Source organism: Xenopus laevis, chromosome 2L (genome assembly GCF_017654675.1).
Source record: "Xenopus laevis strain J_2021 chromosome 2L, Xenopus_laevis_v10.1, whole genome shotgun sequence".
NCBI lineage: Eukaryota > Metazoa > Chordata > Amphibia > Anura > Pipidae > Xenopus > Xenopus laevis.
This window is the reverse complement of record NC_054373.1, coordinates 14,760,293-14,785,619: the sequence shown is the minus strand read 5'-3', so window position 1 is coordinate 14,785,619 and position 25,327 is coordinate 14,760,293. Positions and strand designations below refer to the sequence as shown.

The 25,327-nt window shown below is 41.0% G+C and overlaps 1 protein-coding gene across 1 annotated transcript in view; it reads right to left on the bottom strand.

Moving 5' to 3' along the window:
* The window catches only part of urb1.L (URB1 ribosome biogenesis 1 homolog (S. cerevisiae) L homeolog), a 55,838-nt gene that overhangs the window by 3,273 nt on the left and 27,238 nt on the right, over window positions 1-25,327 (bottom strand). The window contains exons 19-37 of the mRNA XM_041581578.1: window positions 23,094-23,293; window positions 21,927-22,145; window positions 20,445-20,624; window positions 19,503-20,340; window positions 18,689-18,890; window positions 18,240-18,426; window positions 17,066-17,124; window positions 15,449-15,642; window positions 12,370-12,480; window positions 12,228-12,291; window positions 9,838-10,006; window positions 9,616-9,718; window positions 4,815-4,975; window positions 3,493-3,604; window positions 3,177-3,283; window positions 2,942-3,085; window positions 2,352-2,461; window positions 1,565-1,762; window positions 198-439 (exon numbers count right to left, since the gene is read on the bottom strand). Of these exons, the coding sequence (XP_041437512.1) occupies window positions 198-439; window positions 1,565-1,762; window positions 2,352-2,461; window positions 2,942-3,085; window positions 3,177-3,283; window positions 3,493-3,604; window positions 4,815-4,975; window positions 9,616-9,718; window positions 9,838-10,006; window positions 12,228-12,291; window positions 12,370-12,480; window positions 15,449-15,642; window positions 17,066-17,124; window positions 18,240-18,426; window positions 18,689-18,890; window positions 19,503-20,340; window positions 20,445-20,624; window positions 21,927-22,145; window positions 23,094-23,293 (3,600 nt within the window). The remainder of the gene's footprint in view (window positions 1-197; window positions 440-1,564; window positions 1,763-2,351; window positions 2,462-2,941; window positions 3,086-3,176; window positions 3,284-3,492; window positions 3,605-4,814; window positions 4,976-9,615; window positions 9,719-9,837; window positions 10,007-12,227; window positions 12,292-12,369; window positions 12,481-15,448; window positions 15,643-17,065; window positions 17,125-18,239; window positions 18,427-18,688; window positions 18,891-19,502; window positions 20,341-20,444; window positions 20,625-21,926; window positions 22,146-23,093; window positions 23,294-25,327) is intronic.

The following is a 25,327-nucleotide window of genomic DNA, read 5'->3' as shown; positions in this document are numbered from 1 at the left end:
TTAAGTATATGGGGCGGCACTTTTAATGTGATCTCATCTTTGGCCAGGGGGCAGACCAAGTCACACACATGTACAAAGTGGCCAAACCATACACGGTGCAAATTTTGGGCTGATCAGTGAGACTTACTAATGATTTTGTGGTGAGCTTTAATATTACAAAGGGTTAATAAATAATAAATCCATCAGCACACGCTTACTTAGCAGTTCTTTGATCTTGTGTTTCTGAGCTAAAGAACTCAGACTTTCCTGCAGATCCAAGTCTTTCTCTATTGTGCTCCACTTGTGCAAGATGAGCAGGGCATCCAGGCTGGAAAACAGGAGCTCATTAACAGCAAACCGCCCCATTTCCTTGAAGGCATCCAGCACCATGGAACGATATCTCAGAACAGAACTGAGAGTGCTGAAAAACTGGGTAATGTGGATGAAATCTAAATTGGACCTGTAGAAGAAAGAATAAACTGTTTGTATGGCCACGTCAGACAGTCTCTATAACTGCAGCACATGCAGGCATTCATGAATGAGTGTTGCTATAAAATCAAAAACCATTAAACACCATGTAGATGATTTCTCCTTTACTACTCAAATGATACTGTGCCCTACTCCTGGGGAAACAATGGTATAATTTTGCAGACTAAAGTCCAAGCAACACTTTTTCTTGCAGCACGTCACTTTTTCTGTAGGGTGCTTTCAGTTCCCAGGACACTTCCAGGCCCAACGGACCATTCCAGTTATGCAGGGAAGAAGCTCACCACCATAAACTAGCAAGTACCTTTAACACATTTTATTGCAGTAAACTGTGGCATACGTTTTCGCGGACAAACCCCTATGTAATGCATCTGAGAAAGGGGTTGGTCCCCGAAAGCTTGTGCCACAGTTTTCTGCATTAAAATGTGTTAAAGGCAGTTGCCAGTCTACGGCGGTGAGCTTCTTCCTTGCATAACTGGAATGGTCCGTTGGGCCTGGAAGCATAACTTGCATAACTGTAAATATGCAGACTTATGTATAAACTTAAGCTGGCCATAGACGCAAAGATCCGACCGTATGAATCATGGTAGGATCGGAGTTCTCCATTTCCCGATCAAATAAAGTAGTAAAAGAACAGATCAGCGGATGTTCTGCCCTGACTCCTAGAAAATCATATAAAAATTAAATAAACCCAATAGGCTGATTTTGATTCCAATAAGGATTAATTCTATCTTAGTTGGGATTAAGTACAAGCTATTGTTTTATTATTAGAGAGAAAAAGGAAGGATTATATGATTATAGTGGAGTCTATGGCAGACATGATTTTCATAATTCTGATCTTTCTGGATAACGGGTTTCCGATTAACGGATCCCATACCTGAATGAGAAGCTTTGTTAAACGACTGTTTTTCACAAGCAAAACGAGACATCAAATCTTCAAAATCAACCACCACCAAAGAGAATTTTCCTGCCTTTCTCATTGTACACTTAGATGCTAAGCCAAATATTCCTAAACACAGGTTAGGTAGGCTTTTACTGTGTGGCCAGATTAATTAAAGTCAATAAAGTTAATAACATTTGCTAAAAGACCACGACTTACCGTATGTGCCTGATCATTGCCACAAGCACGCTGACAAACTCACTGACCAGGTGAAGCGGCAGCAACTTCTGTTCCTTTACCAGCTCATCTTTGTCCTGTGCTCCGCTTGCCATGCTGCTAACTCTTTTTCCCAGGTTTGTCAGCCATAAATTATGAAGCAGTGAGATGAGATTCTCCAACAACTTGTTTTCGAGGTATCTAAAAAAAGAAAAAAAAATAATCCTTGAAAGACCAGGCCTGCCAATCAGTGAGCACAGCTACAAAATAAGGAAATATACCAGAAAGAACAATAATATAAGTCTCTGAACTGCAAAACTACAGTTCAATTTGAGTTGAGATATTCAATTTGTGCGGCAGTTTCCTTATATTACTTTTTTATTAGTAACATCAGAGGTGAGGTTTTCAGCTGTTTGCGACATTTACAGCCAACCAGAAGCAAAAACAATGGCTGGAGGGTTAGTAGTTCAATAGCCCTGTTGTACCCCAATGACCCTGCTTGGAATCCAATAAAAATGTAAGAAATTCAAGCACAGCCAAAAAGACAACCATGCAGTGTTTCATCTTGCTCAGTTTTGATACAGAACTTTGTGAACTCTATTCCTACTACAGTGAAACCTCAATGCTACATAACCCGTTTCCCTCATTTCACCGATATATTCCTGGATTTTACACCAATTTTTTCTGGTCACCTAAAAAATGTGGGGGTTCCAATGTATTTTAAAGTGGGAGTGGTCCTTACATAAAGTTGTTTACCAGTGGAAATATTCCCAGCTAGACTATCACTCACCTTTTCTCTAAAATATGAATAATCCAGGTTAAGAGGCTGTGGTCTCGGATGAGCTGATAAGCAGCTTTTGTGACGTGTGAAGCATTTTTCAGTATCTCAAGCACCAGATTCTGTAAGGATGGAAAAAAAAAAAAAAAAAAAAATTGAAATTGCCTTCAAACATGTTCTACTATTAGATCATGTGCCAACACATTCTGTAACCTGTGTAGTATTTGTAAATAAGGGCAGCACAGGTTTGGTGTATAGAAAATACCACACTAGCATACGAGACTTGTGTCTGCAGGGCAAGTCCTTGCAAAAGTTTTACTGCGGTGGTGCAAAGTTTCGGGGCTCCGCCACGTTGCACCACCGCAGTAAAACTTTTGCAAGGGCTTGCCCTGCAGACACAAGTCTCGTGTGCTAGTGTGGTATTTTCTATACAGTTTACTGGGAGGTTACCGTATCCTCCATTCACTGTGCACCGAGCAAAGCCAAATATCTGTACAACGGGTGTGCGAGAATCTACTTCAATTGCAGCACGTTTGGTGCCAGCGATGAATACATCCATCAATACAATACAATAGAGCACATTAAGGATATGGATACATTACCTGAGAGATTTCATCAGACAAGGGACTGTTATAATAGGCCATAATGACGTGAAAGATCCTCTGATTATCACAAAGCTCATAGCAATACTTGTCCCTTATTCCATCCCTCAGAAGTTCCAGAATCCACTCCCGCTCCACTTTGTGCTACGGATCAGGGAAAAGAAAAGGTCTTTTCAGCCTTATATAGGGGCACATACAGACACATCACCGGGCAGCCATTGATCAGGTGTTTTACCTCGAAGTCAAAGCTGTAAAAAAGCTTGTAGAAATCTGGAACCTTTTTCATATCCAGGTACTGATGTGACAAAAGGAATTTGGACATCTTTATGTAAATATGCTCTTCTGTTGAATAAAGCAGAGAAAAGGTGGTATTATTGCAGGGCAGGACTCAAAAGGCATTCAAGATAAACACATGAAGGCTGACTGGGTCTCTTGGTGACTGGGATCGCTGGACAGATATATTTCTTTGGGGATACCAAAGGCTGTGGGAAGATATATATTGACAGGGCCATAGGTTTCAAACTTTATACAATGATAATCATTTTTTGTACCTGGTTTAAGAATTTGTTGCGATGCCTTAGCAACGTACAGAGGCAGCAGGAAAGTGAGCCGCTGGTTTGGCTGTCGGATGCCATTCTTCACAATGTCCATCAGATACTGCAGCTGGAAAATGGAAAGAAAAAGAAGTTAATTCATTCCTCAACTGTAAAAACCTCTCAAACACAGTAAAACGGTCAAACCTTATAAGAAAAGAACTTCACCAGGTAGCATAGCAGGCAATAGTTTATTATTATTATTAATAATAATAATAGTTATTAGACAATGATAAAAACTTCACCTGGTAGCATATTATTATTAATAGTTAATAATAACTACTATTATTATTAATAGTTATTAGACAATGATTAATACTTCACCTGGTAGCATAGCAGGCAATAGTTTATTATTATTATTATTGTTATTAGACAATGATAAAAATGTCACCTGGTAGCATAGCAGGCAATAGTTTATTATTATTATTATTATTATTATTAATAATAAGTTATTCGACAATGATAAAAACGTCACCTGGTAGCATAGCAGGCAATAGTTTATTATTATTAATAATAAGTTATTCAACAATGATAAAAACGTCACCTGGTAGCATAGCAGGCAATCGTTTTTTTTTATTATTATTATTACTATTATTAATAGTTATGGGACAAGGCACATGGAGCATGAATCATTTTGCATTTAAAGGAGAAGGAAAGATACTGAGGCAGATTATTGGCAATAGATTAGCCACAGCGCTAGAAACTATGGTTGTTTAGGATAGCAGCTGCCATATTATCTTGGTGTGACATCACTTCCTGCCTGAGTATTTCTCTGCTCACTCATAGCTCTGAGCTCAGATTACAGCAGGGAGGGGAGCAAACTGAGCATGCTCAAGCCCTAGAGGTTTAAGCTGAAAACAGGAAGTCTGATACAGAAGCCCATGAGAACACAATAGAAGGAAAGAAATGCTGTGTTTCTTTTGACAGAGGACTCAGAGCAGCATTGCTTTGAGGGTTTACTGGTAAATTTATTTAGACCTTTCTGATAAAGCTCACTTAATTTTAACCTTTCCTACTCCTTTAAGCATTTACTTCCCTATAATGAAAAAAAGACTCCATCTATTCTGCTGAGAGCGCAGGACCATTTCAATCCCCTATCTGCAATTTGTTCCAGTTCTGACGTTTCTTTAGGCTTTTAAATAGAATTTGGTTATTAATTCTTTCCAGAAACCTTCAACATCTTATAAATTCCCTTCTGAAAGCCACTACTGCTTATACCCGCTGTGCCACCCTAAATGTATGCAAAACTATTTACATTGTTTTATCTTCTGTGAATGTACCTGTCTCTTGTCTCGGAATCGTGCCCCTTCCATGTGGGAGAGGAAACAGCCTAGGACGTAATTGGCAGCTGCTCGCATGTTATAGTCGTAACTACTGAGGGCCACCATTGTTAATCCCAGTGCATTTGCATCCACAAACTTCACACAGTCCACCACCAATTCTGCATCGGACATAGAGAAAAAAAAATATTGATATGAACAATGGCTATGCCATGGGGGACATCGGTTTCCAGAAACGGTAAAACAAGATTTTTTTTTTCTAGTTTTCAAAATACCATCAGTTTGTACAGTGCTAATATAATGAATCTGAAGCAACAGGGCCACCTGCTGTTCATTTCAGGCAACTGGAAGTCTTGTGATGCTGCTCAGAAAATGACAGTTAGTAAGCGGAGATTGCCTGACCTTTCTATGGTTGGTTCTAAGCAGAGGAGCATCTCAAATTTATTTTCTACTATAAACAGCAGATGGAACGATTGTTTTAAATACATAAATTGCTAACATCCTCAAAACTAAAAAAAAAATAATATCAATTGTAAAAGAGCACAAAAGAACATTCTGCATTCATGTTTTTTACAATTATGTTCAATTAGGTTAACTATGTGTGTACCACTTTGAGAGGAGCAAAATTGTTTTGACAAAAAATAATCAGATACATATCAGGTAACTGTACAGAATACACAGTCTAAGGGCAGGGGCACACGGGCATATTCGGGGGGGTTTAGTCGCCTGGTGACTAATCGCCTCTTCTTTGGGGTGACAATCTCCCCGAACTGCCTTCCACCTGCAAAAGTCGCCTGCGGCAATACACTCGCGTCGCTTCGATTTCCGAAGTTGTCCGAAGTTTCCTCGTGAGGCATCTTCGGGTGACTTCGGAAAACGAAGCGCTGCGAGTGGCATGCCGCAGGTGATTTCACATTCTACCAGGCGGAAGCCGTTTGGGGAGATTAGTCGCCACAAAGAAGATGCATTTAGTCGACCGGGCGACTAAATCTCCCCGAAGCTCCAGGTGTGCCCTTACCCTAAGGATGGATCCAACAACATGAGACAGCTGTTTGTGAATGCAGCACTCCCAGGCTGTTATATGTTAAAGGAAAGTTGCAGGCAAAGAAATCCGATTGTGATATGTAGGATCATAATACTGGTATGGGACCTGTTATCCAGAATGCTTGGATCTTCATACCTCACATCTACTAGAAAATCATGTAAACATTAAATAAACCCAATAGGCTGGTTTTGCTTCCAATAAGGATTAATTATATCTTAGTTGGGATCAAGTACAAGTTACTGTTTTATTATTATAGAGAAAAAAAGGAAATGATTTTTAAAAATGTGGAATATTTGGATAAAATGGCATCTATGGGAAACTGCCTTTATGTAATTCGTAACTTTCTGAATAGCGGGTTTCTGGATAACAGATCCCATATAACCACAATAGCAACAATCCCATGCATAGGTGCCAGTAGGATATAATAAAGGCAGTGTACTATTCAATCCTGATGCAAAACCCAGAAATAAATGAGATATTTCTTTTCTAACATCGACTGGAGTGTAATGACCTTGTGACATATAATAAATATGTTTTTTTAGCCTTGAAATGCCTGCCTATCTGATAGGAACTTAGTTGGTTTCTCAAGACCTTTCCACATACGGGAACATTAGCAAAATATTGTTAGTAGATGGATTTGCTGATAATCAAAGAACATGCATATATCACAGGCCAGGGGCAGACCATAAAAAAACGCTGACATATACCCTGACTGATTATGCTTGATCATTTGAACTCAGGGAACATGAAGTATACTGATGTTTTACTCCTAAAAGCAGGGCAGGGGAAAAGAAGAAGCAGAGGCAAAACGCAGCACTGTGATTGTGGCACAACTCTAGTTAGCTTAACTGCTAAAACACATCAAATGCAAAATATATGAAAAATTCTGTGAAGGTGGGGATGAAGCTCATTATAGTGTGTTACATTAAAGGGATACTGTCATGGGAAAACATGTTTTTTTCAAAACACATCAGTTAATATTGCTGCTCCAGCAGAATTCTGCACTGAAATCCATTTCTCAAAAGAGCAAACAGATTTTTTTTTATATTCAATTTTGAAATCTGACATGGGGCTAGACATTTTGTCAGTTTCCCAGCTGCCTCCAGTCATGTAACTTGTGCCTGCACTTTAGGATGGAATTACTTTCTGGCAGGCTGTTATTTCTCCTACTTAATGTAACTGAATCAGTCTCATTGGAACTTGGCTTTTACTATTGAGTGCTGTTCTTCGGAAGCCTCCATACACGGGCAGATAACCTGTCAAATTGGTCCAAACGACCGATATCGGCAGCTTTATCTGCCCATGTATGGCCACCTTTAGATCTACCAGGCAGCTGTTATCTTGTGTTAGGGAGCTGCTATCTGGTTATCTTCCCATTGTGCTGTTGTTAGGCTGCTGGGGGGGAAGGGAGGGGGTGATATCACTCCAACTTGCAGTACAGCAGTAAAGAGTGATTGAAGTTTATCAGAGCACAAGTCACATGACTGGGGGCAGCTGGGAAAGTGACAATATGTCTAGCCACATGTCAGATTTCAAAATGAAATAAAACAAAATCTGTTTGCTCTTTTGAAAAATGGATTACTGTGCAGAATTCTGCAGAAGCAGCACTATTAACTGGTATGTCTAGCCACATGTCAGATTTCAAAATGAAATAAAACAAAATCTGTTTGCTCTTTTGAAAAATGGATTACTGTGCAGAATTCTGCAGAAGCAGCACTATTAACTGGTGCGTTTTGAAAAAAAATTGTTTTCCCATGACAGTATCCCTTTAAGCTATGGCATTCCTAAGCAAGGCACAGGCCACTCAGAACCCCACCTCAGGGCAGTGTCCTGGCCATTCAAATCTTCATATCACAAGTTCCACCTGCTGTTGCCAGCCACTCTCTCTCTGTGTAATAAAGCTACCCACTGAATGTGTCAAGTGATTCTTTTGATCAGTGGCTCCCAAACCATAAGGCAGACGCCTGGCAGGGCAAAAAGTAGTGGCAGGGGGGCTTAGATTGAAGAAATTGATTAATTGAATCTTCACTTGATGGACTATTATAGGAACAACAATGCTGTTATGTATGGCCACACACTGAAATGGCTTTGGACTGAATTAAACAAAGTTTTTGAACTTTAAAAATGTTTATATACTATGTACTCATTGTCAAATATTTTGTTTCTATTGGGTTACTTCATTGGACCACCAGTAGGTGTCACTGTGTTTTCCTATAAATGCTGTACATTCCCACTATCGCTGAAGAAGGTACATGTGGTCCCGAAACGTGTTTTAAGTGTAATAAATTTGGGATCACCCCGTTTGCTGCATTCAAGATATTGGCTCCTCAATTGTTTCAGGGCCTAAGGCCTATTTCGGTGAGATTCAGTGAGAATGCCAATTATCTCTTCTAGATACCCAAATTAAAATTAGATTTGGGGTGGACACATATTAGATATTCTTGAAACTATGTCTTTTAAAATTGTATCTATATATAGCTATATGGACTGGATTATTGTAAGTAGCCAGTTTTGGTGCTTGTAATTTGTTCAATAAATGGTGTTACACTATATCTGGTCGTTTACTTTCTATATGTGGCCAACGGATTGAGTACTGAAGGCCTATGATGCATATGGCAATGATTAAAATGCTGCTGTGAGACATAGCGGCTTGAGCCCTAATAAATGGTCCAACTTAGTCCTATGTCTGGTAGATTCACTCACAGGGTCGGAACAGGAGGAATCTGCTTCACAGTGTTCACTCAGTGTCAATATCACGATCCTCACAATCACACACAGTGTGTGGGTGGTGTTTCTTTAGAGTCACATCAATATACTACACCAGGGCAGCCATCGGGGGGGCAGGGGGGAGAGTTGTAGGGGGCCCCAAGGGTAAGGGGGGCCCGGCCACGCCACACTTACTTGATTAGCCAGGCCCCCCATCTTTCTGAGAGCAGCTGACTTCGGGAAGGCATGGAAGTTTAAGGGGCCCTGGCCACCAATTTTCTCATAATGGCCACCAATTTTTTTCTCTCATGTGGGGTCCTAGCCACCAATATTTTTTAATGGGGGGGCCCTGGCCACAAATGTTTTTTTATGGGGGGCCCTGACCACCAATATCTTTTTATTTTTTATTAACATGTGGGAACCCTAGCCAACAATATTTTTTTTGTTTTTTTTACTGTGTGGTGGGCGGACCTGTGGGGTGGGGAGGGCGGACCTGTAGTTGGGGCTTGCGGTGGGTGCAGCCCAGGGGGCCCAGGAAATTTTGTCATATGGGGCCCTGCGATTTCTGATGACGTTCCTGTACTACACTATATACTGGGATTCCTGCACCAAAGGGGAAAAGAAGGGAAGCAGCAGTTCATCAAGTTTATTGTCCACAATAAGGATCATGTAAGGCACAGAACTTTCACTGATGTGTATTTGAAACTATGGCTGAATGGTTGATACAAGTGTTTTCATATATTTTTAACCTCATTAGAGTCTTAGGGAACTCTTAACAAGGCTTAGACCTCCAAGGGACTTGAACAAAAAAGGTTCAACAATCACTGTTCTAGATACTCATAGTGCAGAACTTTGTCAATAGTCCATACTACAGGTGTGTGTCAGTCAGCCGTGTTGCACAGATTCCAAATGGACCTGATGCCTATAATGTAGTCTATAAACAAATATAAAACCAGTATATGGATTTCTCACAACAAGCTGTGGGGGGCTAGTTGCCAAAGGAAAAAAGCAGGCTGAGAACATGAATAGCACCGTAATGTTATTGCTTACCTGGTCTAACCAACTCGCTGAAAAGTGGCAGCAGGAAACAGGGATCATAAAGCTTATCCAGCTCTTTTATTCCAGAGTCTTCATACAAATGCTCTTTTTCTCCCTGGAATAAAAATGCATTTGATCCAAAGTAAAGACACTACAATGAGATCAAGTCCCAGGATTATTTCGTTTTCAGCTTGGCTATAAAGGAAGTTTTAACAATGAATATAAAAACAGTACCTCGGCGATTAACTTGCGGTGCTGCGGAAAATGAAGGATGGTTTCCATCATTTTCTCCCGATCCAGAAGACTGAGAATCTCATCCATGCTGGGCTGCTGCCAAAGCGATTTTCCTAGAGTCTTGCGGGTTTTGTGATGCTCAACAGCAGCCGGTCCCCACAATAGCAGCCTGCAATGGCAACAGGGATTGAGAGTGCTGAAAGCTTATGAGCGATGCCACACATAGCCTAAAAATACATTATACGTTTCCATCCAGAATGAATTCCTCTAGGGTTACTAAAAGATTCTGTGAGTTTTGAAAAATGTCTGATAAGTTAGGGGAAACTCTGTTATATAGGAGCAGAATTAGCTCTTATATGTGTCTGCAAAGAACCCGATTATATGAGAGTAGGCACATGCAAAGTGTATCAGCTTATATTACAGACCAACCTCATTTTCTGCTGGATAATTAGTGACGAGCCCTAAGCTTAGCTTCTCAACAGCTGCTCAGAGCCCACTGAGCATGTGAGTGTCACAGACACTTTCCAAGATGGTGACCCCCTGTGACAAGTTTGAAGTCCTGGATCATTGCTGCTATTGACAAGCTGAAACTTTAGCCTCGTGCAATAAGTTCACTATATAAAATATGGCGTTTTAAGCCATATTTATTTTTAGGGTTTAGTTCTCCTTTAAACACCAACGGGTGCACAGCCACTACATGCAATGAAGTCAATATAAGTATTCAGTGAATATGAAGACTGTTGTTAATACTGTAGCACAGGGCTGTCCAACTGGCGGCCCGCGACCACCCCCCCTTCTGTGGCCCCCCACATGCTGTGTCTATTTACCATATGTAAAATTTAAAAGGTATCACTACAGAGATTAACTGGCCCCTGCATTGTTTAAACCTCAGACTCACACTCTAATCCCCTGTATTGTTCACACCTGTGATCCCCCTGTATTGTTCACACTTAAAACACCTCTATTGTTTACATCCTAAAGCCTGTACTGTTCACACTTGAGACTTTATATACAAAATGCTAATGGGGCACCAGCACTGTGTCACTGTATGTAGTGCATATTAGAATAATAGCTTTCCCTGTCTCCTGCTCTGTTCTGCCTTCCCTCTGTGTGTGTGCCATTCTTTGCTTGCCCAGTGCTGCTTGTGTGCGTCATTTTCTGCTTGACCAGTGCTGCTTGTGTGTGCCATATTCTGCCCAGTGCTGCCTGTGTGTGCCATATTCTGCCCAGTGCTGCTTCTGTGTGCCATTCTCTGCCCAGTGCTGCTTGTGTGTGCCATTCTCTGCCCAGTGCTGCTTGTGTGTGCCATTCTCTGCCCAGTGCTGCTTGTGTGTGCCATTCTCTGCTTGCCCAGTGCTGCTTGTGTGTGCCATTCTCTGCTTGCCCAGTGCTGCTTGTGTGTGCCATTCTCTGCCCAGTGCTGCTTGTGTGCGCCATTCTCTGCTTGTCCAGTGCTGCTTGTGTGTGCCATTCTCTGCTTGCCCAGTGCTGCTTGTGTGTGCCATTCTCTGCTTGCCAAGTGCTGTGTGTGTGTGCTATTCTCTGCTTGCCCAGTGCTGTTTGTGTGTGCCATTCTCTGCTTGCCCAGTGCTGCTTGTGTGTGCCATTCTCTGCTTGCCAAGTGCTGCGTGTGTGTGCCATTCTCTGCTTGCCATGTGCTGCTTGTGTGTGCCATTCTCTGCTTGCCCAGTGCTGCTTGTGTGGGCCATTCTCTGCTTGCCAAGTGCTGCGTGTGTGTGCCATTCTCTGCTTGCCCAGTGCTGCTTGTGTGTGCCATTCTCTGCTTGCCCAGTGCTGCTTGTGTGTGCCATTCTCTGCTTGCCCAGTGCTGCTTGTGTGTGCCATTCTCTGCTTGCCCAGTGCTGCTTGTGTGTGCCATTCTCTGCCTCCCCTACACTACCTGTGGGATGTAAGCCTGTTAGTGGTTTGTTCTTGGGGTTATTAGCATTTGGAAATTCTTGTTAAGGGCCCTTAAGGTGTTCAATCATGTGTTGGGGGGTTGTTGTATTATCCACAGTGGAGGATGAAGCATATGGATTTAAGGGTATGTTTTTAACATGACTTCAATTTTTCACATGAGTGATGAGGGATTTCCCTGCAGTGAGCACTAACCATTTGGTTTTTTGGTGTTCTACCACCTTTAATTTGGATATGATCTTAAACGTTCTTGTGGTAATATGGGTGTGGTTTACAGTGGGTGTGGTTTAAAAGGGGCGTGGCCAACACATTAATATAACATTATCGGCCCTCCACCGCATAGACCAGTAAAATTTTGGCCCTCGGTACCACAGAAGTTGGACTGCACTGCTGTAGCACAAACAGTAATATGATTACAAAGAATTCATGGAAAACCTAGGTTACATTTCATTAATGTAGATATTGTATTGTACCTGAACTCTGTTAAGCTGTGATTATTCATTTCATAGGCTTGCAGGAGGCGGAGTATTTTTTGGTCTGCAATAGCAAACAGTACATTAGTCGTAGGATCACAGAAACACGAGCAATATCAGCTACAGGGTTTGTCCTTATTACCTGTGTTGCTCAGGGTGGCTCCGTAAGCACCGAGTAAAATAGCAAAATGATTGCCATCGCAAACAGATGGGCACTTCTTAACTATGGTTTTCAGTATATCCACCAACACCTCTGAAAATATAAAAGAAGAAAAAATTGTTTAATGGAGTCTGTAAGTGTAGTTGTATCTTACCCTCTCCCCTCAGTTTTCCTTTGTAGTGGCCAATAACATAAACCTTGTCTAAGTGAGTTCTAGTGCCAGAGCCACTGCATGACTATTATTCCACTTGCTTAAAGGGATACTGTCATGGGAAAAACATTTTTTTTTTTCAAAATGAATCAGTTAATAGTGCTGCTCCTGCAGAATTCTGCACTGAAATCCATTTCTCAAAAGAGCAAACAGATTTTTTTTATATTCAATTTTGAAATCTGACATGGGGCTAGACATATTGTCAATTTCCCAGCTGCCCCAAGTCATGTGACTTGTGCTCTGATAAACTTCAATCACTCTTTACTGCTGTACTGCAAGTTGGAGTGATATCACCCCCTCCCTTTTCCCCCCAGCAGCCTAACAAAAGAACAATGGGAAGGTAACCAGATAGCAGCTCCCTAACACAAGATAACAGCTGCCTGGTAGATCTAAGAACAGCACTCAATAGTAAAAACCCATGTCCCACTGAGACACATTCAGTTGCATTGAGAAGGAAAAACAACAGCCTGCCAAAAAGCATTTCTCTCCTAAAGTGCAGGCACAAGTCACATGACCAGGGGCAGCTGGGAAATTGACAAAATGTCTAGCCCCATGTCAGATTTCAAAATTGAATATAAAAAAATCTGTTTGCTCTTTTGAGAAATGGATTTCAGTGCAGAATTCTGCTGGAACAGCACTATTAACTGATTCATTTTGAAAAAAATTTTTTTTCCCATGACAGTATCCCTTTAATTAGCAGAATCAGCTCCTCCACTCCTCATATCTAGGAAATCTGGTGCACGTACCATTAATGGCCACAATCCATTCTTATTGGTAGTCCAGCACCACAAGTAAGATAAAAATACCTAAACAACACCATATTTTAAAAATGGCAGCCACAAGGCATACAGAATATAAGAGATTTGATTACAGACCAATGCACATTTCAACCTGTTTCGGATTTGATGCAAAAATATCCATTTCTACAGACCCAGAATTTTTTCTTAAACCAATTAATGCACTTTATTAAACAACAACTAACAAAACTCGCAGAAAAATACAAAAATAACCCCATAGACTCATTATGGCTACGCCACGATTCCATAAAATCGACTGCACAAATCTACAGACAAATTAGACAAATCTAATACGGACTTCACAAAATGGAAATCAATAATCCCCCAATCTGAACATAAAGGCATTCTCCGATATCACACACGCATTATGAAGTGTCTACCAGCCGGCACTTATCAAGAAATGTCTTTACAAATTTTACACCACACATATCTCACACCACTGAAAAGATTTCATATTAGCACCATCACATCGGACAGTTGCCTGAAATGCGGAGCAGCCAGAGCAGATATGTTACATTGCCTATGGCTTTGCCCACACATTCAGAAATTTTGGGGAGATGTCGCCAGATATTGGAAAGATTTATCTGGAAAGACACTAAATGTCACCGCTGCCTGGGCTATATTTAGCAAATTTTCATCTAACACAAGCATCTCAAAACCAGAAAAAGCCTGGGCAGAAAGACTAGCAGTGGCAGCCCGGAAGGCCATTTTACATAAATGGCTTTCCCACGACCCTCTACTTATCTCTCTAGTTCGACAAAAATTACATTATATCTTCCATCCAGGGTAGAAACTCTGACAAACACAGACAAAAATACTAAAGGCTTCTTTGATACATGGTTTACCTATATAAAAACTCAAACCACAACAATCAAGACAGCTAACCATACAAACGTTCTGACATACTACATGGTATGAAGCGGAAATAATAAGAGGCAGAACAGCTACTTATGAATGCAGAAAACCTGAGATGACAGACAACAGTGGAGCCCCCCAGGAGTCACTATCTCATCAGATTGCTAACAACCATCTGACGCAACAATAATTTTATAATTTTATTTCATTTGTAAATTTATATTTGAGTAAAAACATTATGGGGAAAAAAAGAAAATAAGATAAAAATACCTTTATTAGGAACGCTTGGCAGAACCTGGATAAGAGACGTTTCAGGCTACAATCAGCTTGATAAAAGGCCAATTGTAGCCTGAAACGTTGCCTATCCAGGTTCTGCCAAGTGTTCCTAATAAAGGTGACTTTAATTCTATTTAATTCTATTAGCCCATGATTAAGTACCTTGCGGGCAGGCCCGGACTGGCAATCTGTGGGTTCTGGCAAATGCCAGAGGGGCTGCTATAAGGTGCCATAGAAAGTCAGTATTTAGTGGGCTGGTGTGGGCTGATTGGGCCTCTGTGTACCTGAAATGCCAGGGCCTATTTTAATTCTCAGTCCGGACCTGCTTGCGGGTACGAAACGCATAGGGCCTACGGAGATGCACTTATACTTTTAACTATGACCAATAAAGACTTATCTTTTTAACTTGTACTTTTGGTCCTGTGGATTCCTCCGAGTGCCGGATAGCCCTGTCTTTTTGCTGTGTGTTTTGACTTTTAACTCTAACCATTCTCATATCAGCCTTTCTGAAAGCAGGATGCTGGTAGTTGTAGCTAAGCAATGACTGAGCAAACACCATATAAAGTGTTTTACTTTAAAAACTTTTGAATTGCTGCACTTTGAGGTCAAAACTGGCATTTAAAAAAGCACCAACTTCTCACTGCAAATGAAATTACCTTGGCTCCTTACACCAACCTTCTGTGAGTGGGTGCTTAACAGAACAGCAGTTTGCATGGTAACAACGGGCCGGATCACTATGCTAGTCTCAAGGTGATGTTGCCTATACATCAGTTCTGAAGACAGAGCCTCGCATTAGGCCAAGTTTACAATAGGATTTGAACAATCACCAAGAACGTTTTTTTTTTCTATTGAAACTAAATGTGAACTTGCCTGTCAGGACAGGGCTGTTTAGTGTCAGGGTGGAAATGGAAACAATAGGTACCTTGCAGATGACTGGTAGCAGATCCCTCCTGTTGAGAGCTCAGCAGGGTTGGCAGAAAAAGGGAGTGTTGTGTAAGCATCATATGGACGGTAGGAAGTGGCACTAATCCCTGCGAAGATGGAATGTCCGATTCATACCACTGACCAATAGCAGCGTTTAGTGCATCCAGGAACTCCCAGTCCTTGTACCGATGCCTTTGGGGAAGATGTGGAAAAAAAAAAAAAAAATAAACACCTTTGTTAAACAGGTTATGTTAAATGGGAGTTACTGGGCTAATGTTTTACATAATCAGCTTACTCACATGAAATTAATCATGGCACCCAGTAGGCACTGGATATGAATTACAGTAAAATTTTATATATTATTTATATATTTTATATTTTAGTCTCTAAGAGTACACTTAAGAGTTAGATATTGCAGTCAGTATTATGCTGTGTTTCAGTAAGACAGTATCATTAAAGTAAACTTTTAAAATAAGTGAATGTAAAATTGACGAGCGTTCTATTCTAAGCACTTTTGTCATTTACATTAATTATTTCATTTATTTTTATTCCAAGATATTATGGGATACATGTACTGTTAATATGAATTTATTTTGTTCCAACAGCGCCACCTGCTGGTCAGTTCCTGACCAGTCTGACCACCAAGTAGTCAAGGAAGTTGTCAGGAGAAAGAAAGAGGCTGCTCTGATGTTCTTCTGCTTAGGAAAGATTTGAGAAATGTTTCTAATTGTTTTCCTAAGCAGAACAACATCAGAGCAGCCTTTCTTTCTTTCTTTCTCCTGACAACTTCCTTGACTACTTGGTGGTCAGAAACTGACCAGCAGGTGGCGTTGTTGGAACAAAATTCATTCACATTAACAGCACATGTATCCCTTAATATCTTGGAATAAAAAGAAAATAAATAATGAATGTAAATGACAAAAGTGCTTAGAATAGCACTCTCATCACTTTTACATTCACTTATTTTAAAGGTTTACTTGTCCTTTAAGACAACTGTACTTCCTATGGCTGGCCCTGTGTGTCATTATCACCATCATTTTCATTATTGCTAATAAGAAACTACATGTAAATATGTCAGGGGTTTGTATAGTGAAAGAGTCAAAATGACAACCATACCGTGCTTGAAACTTGCCAAGAACTTTAATGACCTGCTCTTTTATAAAAACAGCCAGATTCTCAGTCATAACACACAAGAAATCTTTTGGCATTTAATACAAGAAAAAACGGTCAGCGCCCCTGTAATTAATTGGTATGACTGAACAGTCGCCGCCAAATCTTATTGCAAACGTTTGTCTTGGGGCCGAGATTAAATCATGACCCAATAACAGGATCAAGAATAATTAAATTATTATGATGGCTTTCTATTGACAAAAGATAAATCCCTATGTAAAGGAAGGGGGTCACGGAGATCCACTTTAAGCAGCACCGATACCCAATTTTGGGTCCCAAGAAATGAGTGATCTACACTTATATCTCCTGCATCTTGGATTGTAGGGTGGAGACTTTCAGGTCATCCCCTTTTACAGTTGTATCATAGTTTTTCATTATTAAAAAAGTGGATCTCTTGGACCTTTAAGAGAAATTCAGGAGACATACAATCATGGACGTAACTTACTTAAGTCCAGTTTTCACAAATCCATTCCATTCAGCTGGCACATCCTCTCTGACAAAAGGCTGCATTCAAATTGAGAAACAAAAAAAAAAAACCATTGAATAATAAATACAGGAAGTGTTAATATTCAACAGTCCCGCAGTAGGGTAAAACCTTGTTGGAAGGAATGACTTTTACATGGCACTTCACAGTCATAGGTGCAAATTTAATAAAGGGTGAAGTGACAAACACGGGCAAAAATTCACCAGCGTGACGTCATTTCGGTACTTCGCCGATTTAACAACGGTTGCTGCCGTAACTTCGCTAGCAAAGGAGATAGACTCTAGCGATACTTCGCTCCCTAACGCCTAGCGAACTTGCACTGGTGTCTTTTCCTTTATTAGGATGAAAGGTTTAAAAAATTTCGTAAATTTTTTTTGGGGTAAGCAGCTTCCTCCCTACATTTCCTAACATATGGCACATAAAATATACACTGGGTACATGTGTAGGGCAATATAATAACTTTATTTTGTTTTATTAAGGTTTCCCAGGCTTTTGTAATGTAATGTATTTGCTGCAAAACATATACGTCTATTGAAATTTAACTTCCCGCTGTTTGCAAATTCGCCAATGCTAGCGCAACTTTGCTTTGCCTGGTGCTGTAACGGTAGCGCAACTTCGCCACCCTGGACACAACTTTGGATTTAAGTGAATTAGCGTTGTCCTGGCGAACCTTCGCCTGGCGAAGTGTTACGTTGTGAGTGAAGCCATCGCTGGTGAATTTTCTGAGGTTAGTGAATTTTTCCCATAGAGTCAGTCCATAAGAGAGAGAAAATGCCCTATTATACCATGCAAGTTCAACATTTCCCCTTCCTGGCCTAATATCAGACTTTTCTATTAAGGAATCATTCAACTGCCCTAACTAACCAAGGTCTCCCAGCCCTACACTAACCAGCCCATTCAATTATCTTGCTGTTTAGAATTACATGTAAACAAAATATATTATACACCCAACAGCCTTATAACCAGGAGAAATATTCTCTTTCTTTAATGAAAATAGCTGCAAGTCAGCTAACGGGGCTCATAGTACTGCTCAGCGGAAGTGTAGAAGAGCAACACCTCTTATCAGAGTAGCCAGCCACACAGATGGCATGACCTCATAGCATCATAACACTAGAGCAGCTTTTCATATCATTACCAAGAGTTTCTTGAAATGCAAAAGCATGGCTTTCTCTGCTTCCTCTTTGGCTTTCTCACATTCTTTGTTGGCACTGTAAGTGGCAGTCAAGCACTTCATACAAGCTGCCATTAAGGCTCTCATCCAAGAGCTGATCTCCATCCCAGAAGTCTCTGCAGCTTGCGTTACAGCATCAACCAAATCCCATCTGCGATGATAAGGGAACAAACTTTTAAATACATGCTTGTATAGTAAGATGTGAAAATTGTTGCTTAAAAAGTGGGAATTTTAACCAGAGCTGGGGTTAGATTAAAAAGCAAACTCAAATCTGTTATATAATTACAGCTCCCGGTATGGAAGGCTACCTGTCTCTAATCCAACCAGGGCAAAATATGTCATGAGAAGAAGAAGAAAGGATCTTCAACATAGTTCTTGTTTGAGTGTTTCCATTTAAAGGAAAAGTCACTTACTTTGCTTGGCTGTAGGACTGGGCCAGGATCTCAGGGAGCTGATCAATAAATTTTTGCAAGTCACTGATATCAGCTGTTTCCATAAGCTTGGAAAGAACGTTTATTTGCTCATCAGCACCTTCAACCGTATCTGAGCTCAAGGCCACCTTTAGCAGTTTGCTCCAGAATGCTTCTTTCAGGACACAAAGAACAGCAGAGGAAACTGGAGAATGGTGATAACGAATACATACATATTAACACTTCCCTTCTGCAATTATTCAGAATATATTTGGGAATTTAGTAAAGGGACAAGTGGCTTCAGTTCTGCTACAGGTAAAGCCATGGACACTTCAGTGTATATGTCACAGAATTAGTTGAACTTGGCATTTTATTATTATGTTTTTATTTCTTTTTATTGAAGTTTTCTCTTTTTTCACAATACAATAATGTACTATTGTTTCATACTTTCATCGATAACATACAAGAGTCGAATGATGTATTTATATGAAGAAAGCGAGTACAGTACAACTATTGTGTTTTCATTTTTATACATAATATCAAACATAACAAAATGACATTGAACTAAACTTGTTTGTCCACCTTTCTTTTCCTGCGTCTAACATTCTTTATTCAACGTTAGTCAACTAAGGAACAGTTTCTAGCTAATGGTAATTATTTAAAATTAGGATCACGGAGATGTCTTCATTTTTCAGCAACCATATTATGTATAAGTAAGTTTTCCCCTTTCCAAGCCTCTGCCATTTTCAGTATAATGTTTCCTATTAGTATTTCACTTGCACCTAAGCATTTCCCACCTCACTTGGCTGTTACTTACTTTTAGATGGTCGTGCAAAATGAAAACGGCCTCTGCTCTTCATATAGCCACTGATTAGCGGTAGGTAGGCTTCAGAATTTTTCCTCAGATGCTTTTCCTTTCCGGGATTTAAACACCATACCTCAAAATGCAGCAGATGCGTTGTGCTGTGTTGAATTAGCAATGCGGCAATGCAGAGACTGATTTCAGACACCTTGTTGAGGCAGTAGGTCAGGATTTCAACTCCCACTACATGGGCAAACTCTGTGTGGGCCTGCAAGGAGTCATACAGCACAGCTTCCAGTTCCTCTTCATCTGATGATGGCAAGAGGTTACTCACTCCTCTCACATGAGCCACCACTGAGGCCAAATTCTGCTCTGGCTGCTTTCTTTGGTGGCATGCAGTAAGCAGCTGCAGCAGGACTTTCCCATAGAAACTTAATTGTTTTCCCGTCTCATCCTGGACATTCTGCACAAGAAGTAATTCTTCTGGGAGCTTTAAGATAGCAAGAATGATTTCATTAAGTTCAGCTGTATCCATGTACAAATACAAGCTTTCCAAGGCTTCTAGAGCCTGTGACTTTTTATTGGTGGTCTTACTGAGCAAATTTAGTTCTTTCAAGATGCTCTCCGAAATGGCTTCAAAGTACTTGGATACCAAATGAAGACTACCGATTTCCTGGAGTAATGGAGCACTGGATTTCAGTAGCTGCGTTACTCCCTGGTTTAGATGAGAGGAGAGCTGTTTTACACCAACAGGGTTTAAAGAATGAGGAGGCACTGACTGGCGTTCCAGAGCCAGGAACCAATTCTCCAAAGAAGGATGTCTGAAGATCACAGTGAGGATATCTTCCAGGACCTGGAACACAGAAGATAAGTTTCTCTAGGTCTCCGTATAACTTCACCTCAAGGAGCTAAAACATTTTAAATGACTTGTATTTAAGATACTGTAGCAGTTCTTACCATGTTCACTGAAGACTCCAGGACGGAAGTGGAATCGGTGTCTATGAAAAGCTCTGACTCCTTCTGTGATTCCTCAGCTACTCCCTGGTCGATGACTCGGACTGTATTTGCTCTGCACAGGAGGCAGTTTAATAAATCCAGGAAAAGTCCCAGTCGGGAGGCACCGATTGATTTTTTAAACTAAATACAAAAGAGACTTATAGCATTAACTTAACACCCCTCCAATCTTGTAGGCAATAATTTATGGTGTTGGCTTACTTTAAAAATAGCCCCGTTATTGGAGATCTGCTAGACTCCCTGTCCATATTCAAATGAGTGGTGTGTGTGTGTCCTAATGGTCCCCGCTTCAGTTCACTATCAGGTCAGACTAGCTGCTGATTGGTTTCTATCCTACAGTGCAGTGTGCCACCAGCTCCCCTGCAAAGCCTGGGAAAGGAGGCAGCAGGAAGTGGAACACTACATGGGTGGAACTAGTAGGGTTTTTACAGAAATTTTCAATAAATCAGGCAATTGATAGCAAATTAGGCAATTATTGAAATTCACAGCTACAATTGCCGGACCCACAGTTGAACTCGCAATTGTCATTCAAATTGATAGGGAGCATTTTTGAGCATTTTGGAGCTGCTGATTGTCCAGATGACAAACCATTCAAAACTACTGTGCATGTCATTGCCCTTAAGGGTGGTGGCAGACGTGGCTACTGGGGGAAATTAGTCGCCCAGCGACAAGTCGCCTCTTCTTCCCGCTGGCTAGAATCGAAATCACCTGCAGGATGGCACTAGGATCTCTTCGGCTTTCCGAAGTCGCCCAAAGTTTCCTCGTGAGGCAACTTCAGAAAATGAAGCATTCCGAGTGCCATCCCGATAGTGATTTACATTCTACCTGCAGGAAGGCATTTAGGGGAGATTAGTCGCCCGTAGAAGAGTCGATTTGTCGCTGGGCAATTAATCTCCCCCAGTAGCCACATCTGCCACCACCCTAAAGAAGAAGGAAAGCTACTGAGGGAGAGTATTGCCAATAGATTATAGCTACAATAATGCAAGCTAGCACACTATATTTATTCTATAGAATGCTTTACAATACCAGAGTAAACAGCTCTAGAAGTTCTATCTGGTTGTTTAGGATAGCAGCGGCCACATTAGCTTGGTGTGACATCACTTCCTGCCTGAGTCTCTCCCTGCTTACTCATAGCTCTGAGCTCATATTAGAGCAGGGAGGGGAGGGGAGCAAACTGAGCATGCTCATGCTGTGCCCTGGAGGTTTAAACTGAAAACAGGAAGTCTGATACAGAACCCCATGAGTACACAATAGAAGGAAAGAAATGTGGTGTTTCTTTTGACAGAGGACTCAGAGCAGCATTACCGTGAGGGTTTACTGGTGTATTTATATAGACCTTTTTGATAAAACTTGCTTGGTTTTAACCTTTCCTTCTCCTTTAAGAAGCAGAAATAAAATAAAATGGCAATACAGTGTCTCTCGTACCTGGCTGAAGTTGTCCATTGTAGATCGGAGGCAGAGCAGTGTATGTTTCACGGTCACGGGTATCTGCTCTATAGTAAGGCTGCCAACAGCTTCTTTTAGCAGCTCCTCAGTATTACCCTCTGGAGCACAACTGCTCACAAATATCTTCTTCAGCAATGAGGAATATGCACCGTCATCCTGTAGGCCGATGTCTGTCTGGGGACTGCTGTGCCCTTGGAACTGTAAACATGCAAAATACTGATTAATCTTCAGATGTGTCTTAGTAGGTTACTTCACATAGACAAGGAGAAAACACAAAGAAATTGTATACATAGAGGTCATGAGAAATTTTAGGGAATTACTCTTGCATAGCCGCACCCACTCTGAGACCATGACCTCTGAGCCATCAGGCCACATCCACAGCTGGCGTCAAGTAAAAGGATTGTTAGAATGATTGAAAAACTTTGGGAAGGGGTGTTCATAAGGGTATTACTGGAATATCACGCCGGCATCGAGATACGCATTTATTAATGGAAACGTTATGGCTGCACCCCCTCAATGGGCGATTTTTTAAAGGGGACCCGTCACCAAAAAAAATATTTAAAATTCTATTTTATCATGTTAGTCAAGCAAAACTAACTTTAATTACATTGTATAAATTATTTGAATCTTGTTTCCTTCAGTCTGGGAATTCATAATTATAGCTAGCAGGCAGGAGACATTTTGTGAAGCCTTGCATTATCTCAGAATCTTGCTTGAGAATGGGGGACCTGATGTCCATCCCCATACACAATTAAATGGTTAAAAGAACCAGGGGAATGTGGGGAGAGCAGTGACATCTAGGAAAGTGAAAGTAATTGTCTGCCCTGCCTCTATGCCTTAGGCATAGAGGAGGGGCAGACAATATTTGATTGACAGCTGAGATTTTTAAATGAGCTGACAACAGCTATGAATGCTTTTAATAAGAAATAGAAATTGGATTTCATGTTTAATTTGAAAAGGACTGTTATTATACAACTTTTTATGTCTGGGTGACAGGTCCACTTTAAGGCCGTGTCTTATCACTTACACAAAGAGTGCTGATGAGTGTCTCTTTTCATAGCCAATGAGCTCTTGAGATGCGGTGTGTGTGTGTGAGTTGCTTACTTAAAAGTAAATTAGAAACATGAGAGAGGTACTTGTACTTACCAGTGCTTCCTTGGAGGGTGAAGGTATCCAGAGACTGTAGTATTTGTGGAAATTTCCAAGCAAGGAATAGTGGCTGCTGCATGTGCCCAGGCTTTTTAATTCCTTGTCATAGTTTTGGAGTAACAAACAGAGTGCCAGGGGGTCTCTCTGGGAGTGCAGTATGTCTGTAAGCACTGACACCAGGTATTGCTGCACACAGCCTAATGCGCACAAGTGGAACACAAACACATTAGTAAGCACTAGAAATGCACTTGAGCATACAATACAAACTATTAAAAATGTTTTTGGACATTAAAAAAAAACAGGAACTTATATATTTGATAGAATTAGATTGTAATTGCTTTATTTTGTACTGGTACAGAATGCTATAAAGAAACAGAGTAATAAAGTCACCAAACCAAAAAATTCAGGACTGTAGCATTTTGTATAAAGGTGTCCATACCAGTATAATATAGACTTCCCTATGACTTGCTCACAAGTAAACAAAAACAACACACAGGGGCTAATTCCCTAACCGGCTTAATTTGACAGCGACAGTTTTGCAGCCATCACAACACTTCGCCAGGCGTTAAATTTTCTAGGACAACACTAATTCACTAAAGTGCAAAGTTGCGTCCAGGGCGCCGAACGCTGGCCAATTTTCATTAGCGTTACTTCAGCAATCAAAGCAAAGACACACCAGCGTTGCCAAAATTGCATACGGCGGGAAATGAAAAAATTACATTTCCAGCCGTATATGTTGCAGCAAATACATTACATTACACAAGTCCAGGGAACCTTAATAAATAAAATAGAGTTGTTATATTGCCCTACACATGATCCAACTCTATAGTTTATGATTCATATGTTAGAAAATGGAGGGGGGAACCTGGTTACCCAAAAAATTTTTTTACGGAACATTGCAGGCTATCACTCAGAAAAGACGCCACCATTTTTTGGGACTTAGAAAAATTTTGCACTAAAAATGGAGTCCTATGCACTCCATTGCACTTGGCCTGGTCTGAGCTGGTGAAGGCAAGTCTGGCGAATGAGGTAACGTTCAGTAAAATCCACATCTTAGTGAATTTGCCGCGTTACATCCATTCTCCAGAGCGAAAATTCCCCTAGCATTAGAGTGCGAAGCAACGCTAGCGTCTATCTCCTTCGCTAGCGAAGTGACGCCTGCGCCCGTTAGGAAATCGGCGAAGTTCTGAAATGACATCACGCTGGAGGTTTTCGCTAGCGTTAGTAACTTCGCCCATTAGGGAATCTGCCCCGATCTGAAAGATGCTTTGTTCCAAAGGTTACAGTCTAGTTATTCCTAATTAACCAATTTACCAGCTGTGGTCACTGTTTCATGAGGGTCATTTGTATTTCATATTACTATGGTAACAGTTGATTAAAAACAGTATGGCAATTAATACCTTAAAGGGGAAGGAAACCTCATCGGCGCTAACCCCCCTCTCCCCTCCCGTGTATTGCCCCCCCTCCCTCCTCCCCCCTGGCCTACCCCTCCCGCTGGGCATATGCCCCTAACTTGTTACTTACCCTTCTGCGCAGGTCCAGTCCAGGGAGTTCACAGCCGGCATCTTCTTCCACGCGATCTTCTTCCTCCTTTGACTGGCGCATGCGCAGTAGGATCATTTGCCCAGCGGGAGGGGTAGGCCAGGGGGGAGGAGGGAGGGGGGGCAATACACGGGAGGGGGGGAGGGGGGTTAGCGCCGACGAGGTTTCCTTCCCCTTTAAAGGGGTTGTTCACCTTTGAGTTAACTTTTAGTATGACGTAGACAGAGATATTCTGAGACAATTTGCAATTGGTTTTCTTGTTTTATTATTTGTGGTTTTTGAGTTATTTTGATTTTTATTCAGTAGCTCTCCAGTCAATTCCAATTTCAGCACTCTGATTGCCAGGGTCCAAATTAGCCTAGCAACATGAATTGAATAAGAAACTGGAATATGAATAGGAGAGGGAATGAATAGAAATACGAGTAATTAAAAGTAGCAATAACAATACATCTGTAGCTTTACAGAGCACTTGCTTTTTAGATGGGTCAGTGATCCCCATTTGAAAGTTGGAAACAGTCCGAAGAAGGCAAATGATATAAAATAAATAATGAAGAGCAATTGAAAAGTTGCTTAGAATAGGCCATTCTATAACATATTAAAAGTTAACATAAAGGTGCTCCACCCCTTTAAATGTTATTTTTAAGAAGATATTCTCTGCCACTGCATCCTATACCTGCCTGTGTTAGAAG